Source organism: Momordica charantia (assembly GCF_013281855.1).
Source record: "Momordica charantia cultivar OHB3-1 chromosome 10 unlocalized genomic scaffold, Mcharantia_2.0 BLBB01000010.1, whole genome shotgun sequence".
In the NCBI taxonomy this organism is placed as follows: Eukaryota; Viridiplantae; Streptophyta; class Magnoliopsida; order Cucurbitales; family Cucurbitaceae; genus Momordica; species Momordica charantia.
Window position 1 is genome coordinate 5,422,207 of NW_028275158.1, and position 14,383 is coordinate 5,436,589.

The window sequence follows — 14,383 nt, forward strand, 5'->3', positions numbered from 1 at the left end:
GGTTAATCACAAAATAGTATTATGAATATCGAGATGAAAACGACAAAAATAAACTATCACGATGAAATATACACAATTTGTTCATTTATTTATAGTATATTTAAAAATAAACTATCAAATTCTTCCATAAAAGAACCAAGTAAGCAAATGGTTGAGAAGAAATGAATTTCATTGATGGAAGAGTTAAATGAAATGTAACAAATAATATTTGAGAGACATATTTACGCGTCTGAATAGGTTAATAAAATTATTTAATGGCAAGTTTTTTTTTTTTTTTTTCCTTTTACCGAAGAACCGAAGCGAGAACTTATAAAGGGTAATTTAAAAAGAAACATGGAAGATATCTGGAAATTCTAAAAGGGAAAAGAGAGGTACAGTTTTTGATGCCAATTCAATGAATCTTGGCTTCCATTCTCTTTTTAGTCAATTTTCAGAAACTATCTCTCATTCTCAACAAACAAACAAACAAAAATTTAAAATAATGCTCCAGAAATTTAAAGGCCTAATGTGGCCAGCCAGACTTTATTATCACTTCCTAAAAGTCTTCTTTCAAAAAAGAAAGAAAAGAAAATCTTTTGAGGAAGGTGAGATTGTGAACGATTATTTTTGCCAGTGTGGAGTTTCCATGTGCGGTTTTAGAGGTCAATAATTGAAGAGATAGATGTATCATGTAAAAAGGATGGGTGTATCCCAAAAATCTAATCTACCTAACCCATCCGTACAGTTTGAGTTAGATTATAAATTTGTTTTTTACTCAATCTCGGATTCAAATAAATGAAAACTTTAAGAATTGAGTTGGTTCACTCGTTCATCTAAAATAAATTTGAGTTGAATGGTAACCACATAACCACACGGGACGGTAACGAGATTCAACTAGCTGGCCACGCTTCTTTGAGAACGATTTTTTCCTCAATTTGAAACCAGGTTCCGTAAGTCCAAATGTGCCTAAGGCAAGTCTAAAAAGAAGATTTCCTCCTCCACCATTGGACATGGGAGGCTGTCCTTTAACTTGAAATTATTATTATTTTTTTTACTTTTTTTTAGAGAAAATAATTTCTTTTACTTGTGATAAAACAATATAAATTTATTTGATTTTATTTCATTCAATACTCTAATTGCTCAATAATTCTTTAAAGATTAGTTATTCTCCAGCAACTTTTAAAAGTATATTTTCAAAGTCTTTTTAGTCTAATTTTTTTTGTCACACAATATTTTACCGGAATAATTTGAGTCAAACACAATCCAAAGATTATTTAGGTTAGAATTAAAATTTAGTCTAAAAAATATTTGAACTCAATTCAATCCCACCCTCGAAAGGAACTTTGGAGAAATCAACAAATAAACCTTATTGGTAGGTCAAAGTCTTTATTCAAGTCGAGGCATCAAGCAATATAAAATTTGCATTAGTTTACTAAATTCGCGTGCGCTAATGTTTGACACTTTACAGCATTATGAGTTCACTTTCGGCGTTCTTGGACGGAAAAGGACTAGTGGAAAGCAACTAAAATAAATACATAGTTTCTTTTATTCTATTAATTTGGTTAAATTTTACATTTGTTTTTTGTAGTCTTTAATTTCGTTTCAATTTGTTTTTATTATGGTTCTATATGATTTAAGCAAATCTCACAAATTACCCTTATTATGCAACTTAAGTTTTCTAATTATCTGGTAATAAGGTGGTGTTTTGCATTTTACTGACTTAGAAGTTAGGGTAAAAAACAGATAAACAACAGCTTAGAGATTATTTGTGAGGTTTAATTTAATCCATTAAAGCTATAGTGACTAAAAATTGAAATTAAGTTTAAATGATAATGATCAAATTAATAATTTAACCTCATCGATATAAAACTTCAAGTGGTATTATGTTTTCTATTTAGTAGCAATGAGTTGGTGGTTTGTATTTGATGGTGGTGTTAGAATTTAAGGTCATGTGAAAGAAAAAGAAAAAATTGATGAGCTTTTGACCTATTTTTGCTATTCATTTTTAACCCATCGTCATATAAGTGATTGTCTAGTTGTTACCAATACTTGTCATGTATTTCAAAAAGTTATGTTCGTCATTATTCAATTTACGACTCAACAACCCATGTCAATTTTCATCACTTGTTTTATGGATAAAATTTTTAGGGGCACATTTTGATTCAGTTCTAAAAGTCATGTGAAAAATGAATTTTTGAAAACTTAAAGATATCTCGAATGGTTTAGCCAAATTTTCGAGCACTTAAAAATTGAGTGGTACCATAGTAATAGTCACATACTCTAAAGTGATCTTAAAATTATATATTTTTTTTAAGAAGTTAACGAATTTATAAATAACTTCACAATAATTTGAATATTTTGCAACTCCCACTAATGTTAATACCAACAATTTTTTTTAAATCATTATTTATATAGAATTATTTACAAAATAATTTGGAAAACAAGTCCGCAATTCCACGTGAATCGTGAAGTCCTACCTTAAAATTTAATTACAACTTAAGACATACTTTTCCCATAAATTTGATAACTCAATATTTTTTATTCACGAGGTTTTGACTTAAATGTCACTTTCATCCTTGGCAGTAATCCTTCCACGTTTTAAGTTGTGAGGGCAAAATTGTAATTTCGCAAAGATGACATCAGCAGAGAGCAGTTTTTTCCCCTCTCTGGTTATGGGCTCGATTTCAGAGGCCCAATAGAATGTGGGCCATTTTTACACCTAAAGCCCTTACATTATGAAGCAGATTTAAGCCCAAACTTGGGGGTCCTGCCTGGACCTCCTGGTTCTTGGTACCAAAACGATGCCGTATTAATGGTTATCTACTACTCCACTGTCTGCAAATCGCGAAGAAACGAGCTATCAACAACCACTGTAACAGTCTGATTCGCTTCCTCGCTGGAGCTCCGACGATGGAGCTAGCGTTACAGGCGCCGGCGACTCTTCCCCGGAGCAAATTCCACACTCCTCCTTACTCCTATTCTAACGCTATCTTCACTTCCCGGCCCGAGAAGCAAACCTCATTCTCTCAATTTTCCCAGAGCATTTTCCGAGAAGCCCACTCCCCATTCCGATTCCGACCCAGAACGCGGAGTTCCGTGTTGAAGGACCAATTGGTTAGCATTAGCGATGATGAGTTCGTTGAAGAAGGAGAAATAGATGGGGAAGAGACGAGCTCTTCGTACTCCGATGATGAGCCATCGTTCTTGTCTCTTAATGAGAAGCCTGATAGGAATTTGACGTTGCTCGACGACTACGAGATGGAGGAGCTTGGATATGCCTGCGACCGTAACCATAGAAGCGGTTTGTTTACTTCTCGCTCTCTATCTCTGTCCCTCTTGTTCTGTAGAGAGAGAAATTGGAATTGTGAGTGGTTATTGATGAAATTTCAGGATATGTGGCTCTGCTAGGGAAGCCGAATGTTGGGAAGAGTACTCTTGTAAACCAATTGTTAGGGCAAAAGCTCTCCATTGTTACGGATAAACCTCAAACGACGAGGCACCGGATTCTGGGTATATGTTCTGGGCCAGAGTATCAGGTTTGATTTTACTCATTATGGATTAGAATATACTTATTTTAGAGCTCAAATAGCATGTTAAAGTTCAGATTGGTATGAAATTTAAGAGGCTGACAAATATTTTAGTTGGATTGAAAAATTTTCATGGCCAAAAGTGATTTTGAAAATTCTGATAATACCTACATATGTGAATGCGGCTACAAACATGTTTGCCATTACCACCCAAAGTCATCCAGTTTGAAATGAGTTATCAGTACTTTTGAAAAAAGTCAAAATTACTTCTAACAATTTGTGAGAAAATACTTGTGGGGTGTTTTTAGCTCAAGTGCTGGTTAGAGAAGCTATTAAAGCACTTTTGAGAATGTAGAACAAAATTTTAAAGTGCACACGTTATACCATATTTATGTGGTTAATCACTTACCTGTAGGTGATACTTTATGACACACCTGGTGTCATTGAAAAGAAAATGCACAAATTGGATTCCATGATGATGAAGAATGTGCGCAGCGCCGCCATTAATGCAGACTGTGTTTTGGTTGTCGTTGATGCATGTACAGCGCCTCAAAAAGTATGTTGTCTCGAGTTCAGAATTGCTTTTGAATGTGTGGTTTTGTTTTCTTTTCCTAGATTTACATTTGTTTCTTTTATTTGGGATTGTAGATTGATGAGGTGTTGGAAGAAGGTGTCGGAGACCTCAAAGAAATGCCTCCCACCTTGCTGGTTTTGAATAAAAAAGATCTGATCAAACCAGGTGAAATTGCAAAAAAACTTGAGGTCAGAATTCATTGCTTGATGTTTTTCTAGGTGTGTTCGAGTAGACTCATTTAAAAAAACTCCTTTCTTACACTTTATTTTTTAAAATTTTGTTTTGCCTCAAAGAAATCTCGTCTTTCAGTGGTTCGAGAAATTTACTAATGTTGATGAAGTTATACCTGTGAGCGCCAAGTATGGCCATGGCATGGAAGATGTGAAGGAATGGATACTTTCGAAACTCCCTCTTGGGCCAGCTTATTATCCAAAGGTATGTACCTAGTGAAGCCTTTTTGATCTCGTTACGCTTTACATCTGAGAATGGGCCATAATGATTAATATTTAAACCCATTTGAAAATTGAAATATTTGGACACTGGAGACTTGAAAATTTTCATTTTATATTGTTCTGTTTGTAGTTGATAATCTTTTGGTGTCCTACTAATGAGATTGCACCATTATCATATCAATTGGTTCATAGAAAGTGGTATATAACCACGCTTCTCGTTATTTTAGCAATTTGATGCAACTTGTTAAAAAATGCCACTTCTCTAGTTCCAGGGCAATATACATATTGCCTTCATGTTTCATTTTCTTCCCTATGCAATCTGAACGCTTTTTCTGATAGTTAATATAAGTCTCTTACAGTGAGCTATAAGTGTACCAGGAGTTGATATGGATTATGGATAGTACTTTCATCTCAGTTAAAAATCCTTGACAACTTGTTTTTAACTGTCAGTAAAAAATCTGGCTTATTACCAAATTGAATTTAGCCTATGTCCATACTTTTAGCATGGTCAACATGTCCTGATTGGTGTAGAAGAAAGTCAAGATTATGATTAAGATTTCTAATATAATACAAGAGTGAAATATCAGGAATTGGTAGTGGCTTTGAAGCTGGATAGTTTGTTGATATTATGTTGGATCTATTCATTGAGGAACGTCTTTTTGATTTGATTATACGGTTACAATTTTTCTTACAATAGAATCTAATACTTCCAGGTGGTATAGTCAAACTACTTCTCAACCTATCCCATTGATGTATAAACATTCCCTCCTCTTTAAGACCTGTAATTTTTTGAAAAACTTTAGTCTTTTCATTCATAATTGGATTAATAGGAAAACCTTTACCTTGTTTCTTTTGAGTTTTCAGGACATAGTCAGTGAGCATCCAGAAAGGTTTTTTGTTTCTGAAATTGTCAGAGAAAAGATATTTATGCAATACCGCAATGAAGTTCCTTATGCATGTCAGGTGCATAACTCTACTATTTTTATTTTTCGTTTTCTTGTTCATTATCAATTATTAATAGTCTTGAAAAGAATTTCTAAATACTAGAATTTTGTCCTTGAAACTCTCCAGGTGAATGTGGTGAGCTACAAGAGTAGACCAGGTGCAAAAGATTTTATTCAAGCGGAAATTGTTGTGGAGAAAAATTCTCAGAAAATCATTCTCATCGGGAAGGTAAGTAGTTATGATAGACATAGGCCATCTTGTAAGTTTTAGTAATATAGTTGTTCATGAGTCTAAAGCATCCAATGATTTATAATATCAGTGCTCCCGGTTGACTAAATTAAGCAGTTTTCTGAAGGCCTCGTAGGATAATTTCGAGAACTTTCATGCTGCATACTTCCTTTATTCACATGATGAATTTTTCTTCATAAATAATTCTTTAATGTTGTTGGACCTTACATCACGTGACTCACAAGTAGTAACTATATTCCTATGGTTTCTGGAAAATCTCTCCCAACACTGCGTTCTGATTCTTCACAGGAAGGAAAGGCTCTGAAACTCCTCGCGACAGCGGCTCGCCTCGATATAGAAGATTTCTTACAGAAGAAAGTCTATCTCGAGGTACCATTTCTTACTTCTTATCGCCCTGTGATTGCAAAGATGCTCGTTGATGTATTAATTGTGTTGCCACTGCTGAGCCAGTCTACTTGAATGCATTCGGTTGTGTTTTATCCTGCCTCAAAAGGTATGTCTTAAACAAAATCATGCTTGAACACTGAACAGGTTGAAGTTAAAGTGAGAGAAAATTGGCGGCAAGATGAAGGGCTCTTGAAGCACTATGGCTATGAAGGAAGAATTCAAGCATTGTAGTGTTGGAGAATGAGATGGACTTATTTGTTAGGAATCTGCTGACAAGTAGTAAGATGGTTAGTGGTATCAATTGTGTAACTTTGTAGATTTTTTTCCCATCAATTGATTGTGATTTTGTTTGGGTGTCATAAATGGAATAGAATCACCAATGCTGTCATCATAAACCCTAAATTCTAAATCCATAGCCACAAACTTAACAACTTAAAATTGGAAAGATGAGTAGAATGAGAGTGTGTTTGAAAATGATCGGTAGAATTAGTGATTTCGAAAAAAGAGATTTAAGTATAATTTACTTTTCAAAATCATCATCCAAGTAATATCTTAAAAATCAATTTAAAGCGATTTTGAACTTTCATAAAATCTATTTTTTAATTTATCGAACAGGATGGTTTTGACCATGACAAATGCCAAAATCACCATCAAACTATAATTCATGGGGTTGGGTCTTTGATACTCATATGAAAAAATGGCGAGCCGGTAAAAAAAATGTAAACATGAGATTATTTCAAATTCCTACTAAAATAAATCGACTTAAAATATATTTTGTTTGCAGGTTCCAAATTTTATGCGACACTTGTCTTTATTTTATTCGGGAACCAACTCTCTTGTCCAATCATTTTATTCGGGAACCAACTCTCTTGTCCAATCATTGCTCGTTAGTCACCGATTCGAATATAACTCAATAGATAAAACATCGATTATTTTTTTTAACGTTGAAAGTTGAATACCTGATGCTGCAATTGTTGCAATTGTTGAACTAAAATAAAATAAGGAGAAAAAGAAAAAGTCCTTGTTGGTCCAATATGTGTTTAACGGTCTTGATGAACGGTATTTGATAAGAATAGCAGATCACGAAATTCAGTTCAATTTCAAATCTATTATATCATAAATTCTAGAGGAGCAAAGACAGCCTTGGGAGTGTTTGTCTCCTAGTTTTTTGGTGGGGGATTTGAATTACATAAAGACCAACTCTTAAGTTTGATTACGCTCCAAAAAAAAACATGGTCGAAGCGCAATGTCTCTGAAGGCCAGTTCGTCCCAAATGTCCGAGCAATGCGTTCCCTAATCAAACCTCTGTATATTGGTAACCCCTTTTCTGGATTTTGTATTCCCATTTCGTTTTCCTCTCTTTCTGCTTTGAACCCACGCACCAGCTCCTTCAATTCCCGTTATTCCGATAGCTTCTGCTCCGGCACCCACCACCTGTTCGACGAATTGCCTCAAAGAGACGTTTCCTCGCTCAATTCCCTTCTCACTTCCTATGTGCGTGATTACCGCCACTCGGACGCATGGTCTCTCTTCCGTCGAATGCACCGCTCTTGCTCTGCTCTCACTGCCCACACTCTCACCGCTGCCTTGGCCGCATGCTCCGCATTACCCACCTCCGAGTACGGCGCCCAAGTTCATGGGTTGATCATCAAAATCGGTACGTACTCGGGAACTGTTACTAAAACTGCGATCTTGGACATGTACTCCAAGTGTGGGGTTCTTGATGGCTCTGTTAAGGTTTTTGATGAGATGGAGTTGAAGGACGTGGTCGCGTGGAATGCGTTGTTGTCAAGCTTTTTGAGGGAGGGTCTTGCCGGAGAAGCACTACATGTGTTTGAAGAAATGAAGAGGGAAAAAGTGGAGTATAGTGAGTTTACTTTGTGTTCTGTGCTTAAAGCTTGTGGGGCTTTGAAAGCTTTTCGGCAGGGTAAGCAAGTTCATGGGGTAGTTGTTGTGATGGACAGAGATATGCTTGTTTTGGGTACTGCCTTGGTTGATTTCTACTCTAGTGTTGGGTGCATGAGTGAAGCCATGAAAGTTTACACTAGTTTAAGCTGTAGAAAGGATGATGTCATGGTAAATTCTTTGATTTCTGGGTGTGTTAGGAATAAAAATTATGCAGAGGCGTTGTCATTGATGAGCAAGATGAGACCGAATGCAATTGCACTAACAAGCGCCCTGGCCGCTTGCTCTGAGAATTCAGATTTATGGATAGGGAAGCAGATTCACTGTGTTTCAGTCCGTCATGGTTTGACATCCAACGCCCAATTATGCAATGTTTTGCTGGATATGTATGCTAAATGTGGGAAAGTTTTGAATGCTCGAACTGTGTTCAATCGAATGTGTCATAAGGATGTGATATCATGGACCAGCATGATTCAAGCATATGGAAGTCACGGAGATGGGATAAAAGCTTTTGAACTATTCAAGATGATGGTAGAGGGAAGAACGGGAGTCTTGCCAAATTCAGTCACGTTTCTTTCTGTCTTATCCGCCTGTGGGCACTCGGGGCTGGTGGAACAGGGACGAAAGTGTTTTTATTTGGCAAAGGAGAATTATAGTTCATATCTGGGTCCGGAACACTATGCCTGCTTCATAGATATGTTAGGCCGAGCTGGTAGGATCGATGAAGTTTGGAGTCTGTTCCATGATATGGAGACGTGTGGTGTTAAGATAACTTCAAAAATATGGGCTGCATTACTTAATGCTTGTAGTCATATCCAAGATGTTTCAAGGGGTGAGTTTGCTGCCAAAAAACTCCTTCAACTGGATCCCAACAAGGCAGGAAATTACGTGCTGTCATCAAATTTTTATGCTTCGATTGGGAAGTGGGATTCAGTAGATGAATTAAGAAGAATAATGAGGGCAAAAGGACTGACTAAGGAAGCTGGGAATAGCTTGGTCACTTCTTCTTGCTTCTAATAAAGCAGTTGGGAGAATCAGTCCATCCATAATGTGATAACAAACGACAATTTTTTAATGCAGAAAAAGAAGAAACAGGTCTCCTTATTATGGGCTGAAGTACACTCATTGTTGATCAAGACTGCCGATTTTAAAGCTCACGTGGCATTTAGTGGCTATCATTTAAGATCTTAATAGCTTATAGAGACTAAATCTGAAGATGATATATCAAAATATGGTTAATCTGTGATTAATACAACCATCATGGTTTGGCCTAGCGGTCAATAAGTGCCAATGTAAATAGTAAAAAACTTAGGAATGAATTCAAACCATGACGGTCACCTAACTAGGATTTAATATCTTACGAGTTATCTTAGCAACCAAATATAGTAGGGTCATGCAGTTGTTCCGTGAAATTAATCAAGGTGGGTGCAAGTTGGTCTGGACATTCACGGATATAAAAGGAAAAAATTATTTGCCATTAATACAGCGAACCTCACCGACTCCATGTACTCTTCCATCAACCTGATCCATGAAGAATCGAAAAGTTGGGTTGAAGATGAGCAAATTTTGAGCAACATAAAACCTGGTGAGTTTTGAAAGAAACTTGGGTTGTGAACTGTGCTCGATGTTTTTGTTGATGTAACTTAGTATACTATATTTTAACTCGCCTTTTGGTTTCTTTTACTTTCCTTTCTCCCTTTCCTTAAGCATGGTTTTCATCTTAAAGAAATTCCTCTCTTGTTGTAGTGATATAGGAAATCACCAACACTGATGTGGTTACTACACCTGTGTTTCTAAAATGGACTGGATACTGTCCAACTTCCCAGCTTATTGTTCCAAGGTATGAATGAAGTGAAACCAACCATTTTATTTTTCTTGCTATCAACTATAATAATTACTTCTTAGTTGAGTAAGCTTATTAGTCGTGACTTCACTGTTGACTATCTGTTGTGGATATTCTAACAGATGTACTTGTTGTAACTTGTGAGAAGAGGAAAACGGTAGCTTGACCATGAATATACGGGGAACTCCCTTTTTATTTTGTACTTGAAGTTCACTTTTGATCTTTTGACTCATACATTGACATCAATTTTGTTCACTGGATGCGAGGTAACTGATAGGAACCCAATATTGCAATGGAAATTGACAGGAAATGATAATACCAAACTCCAAGCACTTCGATCCTCCTGAGAAAACTTCTCTACGAAATTCTGCATACCTCAAAGTTTATGACCACCTTTCTGCTAATGAGAAGTATGCCGTTATATCATCTTTGATAATATCATTAATATTTCTCTACTAATACTCGTAGCAGTAACATGTTAGGCTCCACATTAGGCTCTCTGCTTGTTATATTTGTATGATTTATGTAGAATTCATATTGTCAAGTGTAAGTGTCTCAATTTCCATGATTAAACCTCTGGTGAAAAAAAGGATAACTTTGGCTATCTCTTTGGGTTAGAAAGAGAAACGGTGAAGAAAAAGAATATATTTTAAAGAAAGAAAAGTAAGAGGGATATGTTAGAGAGAGAAAAATAAAGTTACGTAGAAATAGAAACTTTAGGGGTAGAAAAATTTTAGAGTCAGATGTTAAAGAGAAAGAAGATATAAAATAGAAAGAGGGGAAGAGAAAATTTTATAGAGAGGGAAATGCTAACCTTACTTTTACAAAGGTACATATTTCTAGATATTTTAGAATTCAAATGTTCCTATATACCTTGATGGCCTAATTTTGATATCCTAATTTTCTAAAGAAGAAGAAATAGGGCCGGCAACCAATAAGGCCAGAAGCCTCTGGTATGACTTCATTTTTTTGTTCACGCCATTGTTTGGGCTTTGCTTTACTTATTTGCATCTTGACAAATCAATAGGATTAATATTATAGGTAGGTTAAATGACTATCAGGAAATTTGAATCCATTCTGTTGGGTAATTGTGGAGCCGAAACCAAATAATGGACTAAAAAGCCCAAAAACCTATTTTTTCAAGTTTCTGCCGCCACACTCATATATATCTCTTTTACTATACGTTTTGTGTGTGGCCGTGAAACAAGAGCATAAGCCATGTGAAATTAAACAACTTTTGCCAGCCGATTTCAGCGTATTTTGGGAGCAAATTCAGAGGTGACGGCTCGGGTATTGGTAGCATAGAAAGGATCAGATTGATATCGTTGTTTTGGAGTAATTTAAATCTTGATTATTCTGGGAGTTTTTCGTTCATGTATATGAGTATATTATGTTATAGACTGGATTCTATTGGGATCTTTAGGATAAATATCCAAGGGAGATATTTGACTACTTTGTATCCAATCTCATATTTTAATGGAACCGCATCTGAACAGAAAATTAATTCTAGTGTCTTTATTATTTTTTTTCTTAATCTCTTATTATATTGTGTGATTGTGATTTTGTTGGATATAACCGTGGAATGGAAAATTGTTTGGAGTGCTTAATTTCCCAATACATTCAAATACATTCAAAGATATTTTTATTTTGTTCACGTGTCCTAATGGCCACTATCCTAACCTATAGAGGGTCCCATCGGATGCTAAGTTATGTTATTTCCAAAACTCATTAGTTGGATGAGTTTGGGAATTGATCAACAATGTTTACATATATAAAAGTTGTTAAGAATCTTTCTATTTTTCCATTTTTCTAGCAGATATAAGTTTGTGAAGGATTTTGCTTTTGATAGTAATGAATGTGGGATTATATTTGCATTTCCATCAAAATTATATTCTCTGGAGTCTAAATATTATCCATTCCACAAAAAAGGAAACAACATAAAAGGATAAAGCTCTGATAGGAGAAAAGATCAATGGGTGTTGGTTGTTTAACTAAAAGGGCCTTTTTTAAGTATCTCCTAAGACTTTACATATGAACTTTACAGGTAAGAAAGGGCACTTTCTGCTTGGAATCAAACTCAACCATGGAATATTTTGCATTGGGAGAATGGGCCTTCCCCCCACCAAAATCACTTTCTTCTGCTGCAGATTCCTTCTTCTCAGGTTTCCACCATTAACTAATCTCTCTCTTTCCTTCTCAAGAAAATGATACTTCTGACTGTTGAAGCTTTTAATGGTTGAAATAGAGATATGTATGAACCTCCAAGGAGGATGAGGAATCAATTCCAGTTTCAGAGTTAATCTAATGACAAAGAAATTAGGAAAGACAAGTACAAGATGATTTGTTTATCCAAAAATGGCTAAAATGACAGAATAACAATGAAGCATCTCTTTTTTCTTTTCTTTTTTTTCTTCTTTTTAATGGTGATTAACAATGAAGCATCTCTTACAGTTTTTATTATGATTGAATGATGATGACTTTAGGCCATGTTTGACCAAAAAGTAAAAAGAACAAAATGAAGTCTTCCTCCTCCCTCTCAATTAGTTTCTTATTCTAATTTTATAGAATTTCAAGTAAACGATATTAATTTTGATATGATATTTGTTGTCCTAATTAGTCAATGGAGGCATTAGTTAGTGAAGCTTTTGGCCCATCACTTTCAATTGTTCACTTACATCAAGAACTACTTTGGTCAATCTAAACATAGTTTAGTAGTTAAAACATGTATCATCTATTTGGCTTAAATTGGCTTTATTCGCTCTTGGCCATGCAGTGAACATACTACCAGGACAAACCTTGTGTAGGCCAAGGTCACCTCCTTGTCATTCGAAGACACATTTTTCTGCGGTCTTCCAAAGTACACTTCATTACCCTCAACCAATTGAAGGCGAACACAATGTCAACCATTGTTCAATACGGAAGACCTCGTTATGATCTCTACTTGCCATCATCCACAAACATTATGGAGTGAGAATGAGAAACCATTCTGTACCATTAACACTCTCAAGCATCAAGTGCATGTGCAGCATGATTTGTGACACCTCTAACCAAGACCCCTAAATAATGGAGTAGTCTTCTCCATTGAAGATCGTCAAACCTTAGCTATCGATACACTTACTATTTTCGTCCTTTATTTTTTCAACCTTTCTCATATTTACCATCCTTCTCTATCCTAATAGAACGCCCTAGGCTAGTACCACGCTAGTAACTACTCCGACACAAATTTCTCTTTTTATAATAATATGTCTTTTAAAAAATTGAAGAAATTTCTTTAGCAATCAAGACAACCCTAAGTAGGTAGATAGACCAACATTTCGTTCATCAATTTATTGTGTTTAGATTTTCTTTAATAAAAATAATTATTTCCATTAAAAGAAAGATATATCTATCTTAAATTATCTCCAAATTAGTTTTCTTGAAGTACAACTTCAAACGTATTGCTTTGACCAATATGTCAGAATTTACATCTTCCCCATGCATGGAATAAATTCTACAAATATACCAATAATTTCATGAATTCAAATTTTATATATACTAAGAAAAAAAAACATTGGGGGTAAATAGGAGAGGGGGAAGAATGGAAGAACAGGAATAAGTGACACGTGTACGGCCAGGTGGGCTTTGGTTGTGGGTCCCTCTCATCAGTTAACCATTGGTGGTGAGTCAAAAACTTGCATTTTTGAAAATTACAGTGCCCATACTTCTCATTCAACCTACTCCTTTTTTTCTCTCTCTCATCTGTAGAGAGAGAGAGAGATTGGTTACGTGGCGTGTTTTCAGGAGATGGTGCATCAAAATTCGGTGTGGCTTGCGTGTAGACTAACTTCAAATTGCAATTTCATTCTCAATAAAACAATAGTTTCATTTAAACAAAACATTACTATTCAAATAACATAATTATGATCTTATTAATATCTTTAACCCGTTAAATTATTAGGCACATTAATTTCAGTTTAATCTTCATGTAAAAAAAAAATCATTATTGTCTCAATCCTCTCATTAAAATATATCGGATAGGGACACCGACCGTTCATATAAAATGTTTTTCTTCAATTTAATTTTTGGGATGACGAAAGACATTTTCCAAATATTTTTAAAGAGAAAGAAGACCATGGAGTCAAAGAGAACACTAATGTAGTGTCAATCTATGCCTATGTTGTTCACTAAATGTGTCAAGAGATTAACGACTCGAAGTCGTGGTTTACTAAAGAAGATCAAGCAGCGAGTGAGGAGCATTCTTTGAATAGCCTTGTCCTCGATGAACCTCGTACTCAATACTTTAATAGAGAACATGTTGACTAAACCAATAAGTTTTCTCGCTCATGCAAATATCACATTATAGAGATTAGACCACATGAATTTTTTAAATTGAAACTTGAAAAGGATTATAGCTGATACTAAAAAATAATACGTTAAAATACTATTTTAGTTCTTGTATTTTTAATTTTGATTCATTTTGGTCACTCCATTTTCAACATTTTCATTTTGGTCTTTGTACTTTTGAAAAAGCAATCGTTTTAGT

General features: G+C 35.2%; 2 protein-coding genes across 11 annotated transcripts; both read left to right on the forward strand.

Moving 5' to 3' along the window:
- Positions 1-2,807: 2,807 nt before the first annotated feature.
- LOC111008433 (GTP-binding protein Era-like protein) lies at positions 2,808-6,515 on the forward strand. Of its 2 annotated transcripts, none has more exons than XM_022281138.2 (9): positions 2,808-3,280; positions 3,370-3,515; positions 3,922-4,062; positions 4,155-4,268; positions 4,390-4,515; positions 5,397-5,495; positions 5,604-5,705; positions 6,015-6,095; positions 6,258-6,515. In XM_022281138.2, exons 1-9 carry the CDS (start codon positions 2,890-2,892, stop codon positions 6,342-6,344), a joined length of 1,287 nt encoding a protein of 428 aa, XP_022136830.1. In that variant the 5' UTR covers positions 2,808-2,889; the 3' UTR covers positions 6,345-6,515. The 2 variants fall into 2 exon arrangements, with proteins under 2 accessions (XP_022136830.1, XP_022136831.1); XM_022281139.2 differs by having other exon boundaries at positions 3,388-3,515.
- A 605-nt stretch (positions 6,516-7,120) lies between these two features.
- On the forward strand, positions 7,121-13,021 carry LOC111008432 (Tetratricopeptide repeat (TPR)-like superfamily protein). 9 transcript variants are annotated; one of them, XM_088119065.1, is made up of 6 exons: positions 7,121-9,603; positions 9,765-9,858; positions 9,984-10,018; positions 10,128-10,271; positions 11,906-12,023; positions 12,635-13,021. In XM_088119065.1, the coding sequence occupies exon 1, from the start codon at positions 7,398-7,400 to the stop codon at positions 9,033-9,035; it is 1,638 nt and encodes a 545-aa protein (XP_087975191.1). In that variant the 5' UTR covers positions 7,121-7,397; the 3' UTR covers positions 9,036-9,603; positions 9,765-9,858; positions 9,984-10,018; positions 10,128-10,271; positions 11,906-12,023; positions 12,635-13,021. The 9 variants fall into 9 exon arrangements, with proteins under 9 accessions (XP_087975191.1, XP_087975193.1, XP_087975189.1 ...); XM_088119067.1 differs by having other exon boundaries at positions 10,168-10,271; XM_088119063.1 differs by adding an exon at positions 11,106-11,196 and having other exon boundaries at positions 9,765-10,271.
- Positions 13,022-14,383: the final 1,362 nt, after the last annotated feature.

What these genes read in the sequence shown, in the direction of transcription:
- LOC111008432 (XM_088119063.1), top strand. Translation starts at nt 7,398, where the DNA reads ATGCGTTCCCTAATCAAACCTCTGTATATTGGTAACCCCTTTTCTGGA.
- LOC111008433 (XM_022281138.2), top strand. Translation starts at nt 2,890, where the DNA reads ATGGAGCTAGCGTTACAGGCGCCGGCGACTCTTCCCCGGAGCAAATTC. An exon ending in GTTCTGGGCCAGAGTATCAG is followed by an intron (nt 3,516 to 3,921) that starts GTTTGATTTTAC and finishes ACTTACCTGTAG; the next exon opens with GTGATACTTTATGACACACC. An exon ending in GGCCAGCTTATTATCCAAAG is followed by an intron (nt 4,516 to 5,396) that starts GTATGTACCTAG and finishes TTGAGTTTTCAG; the next exon opens with GACATAGTCAGTGAGCATCC.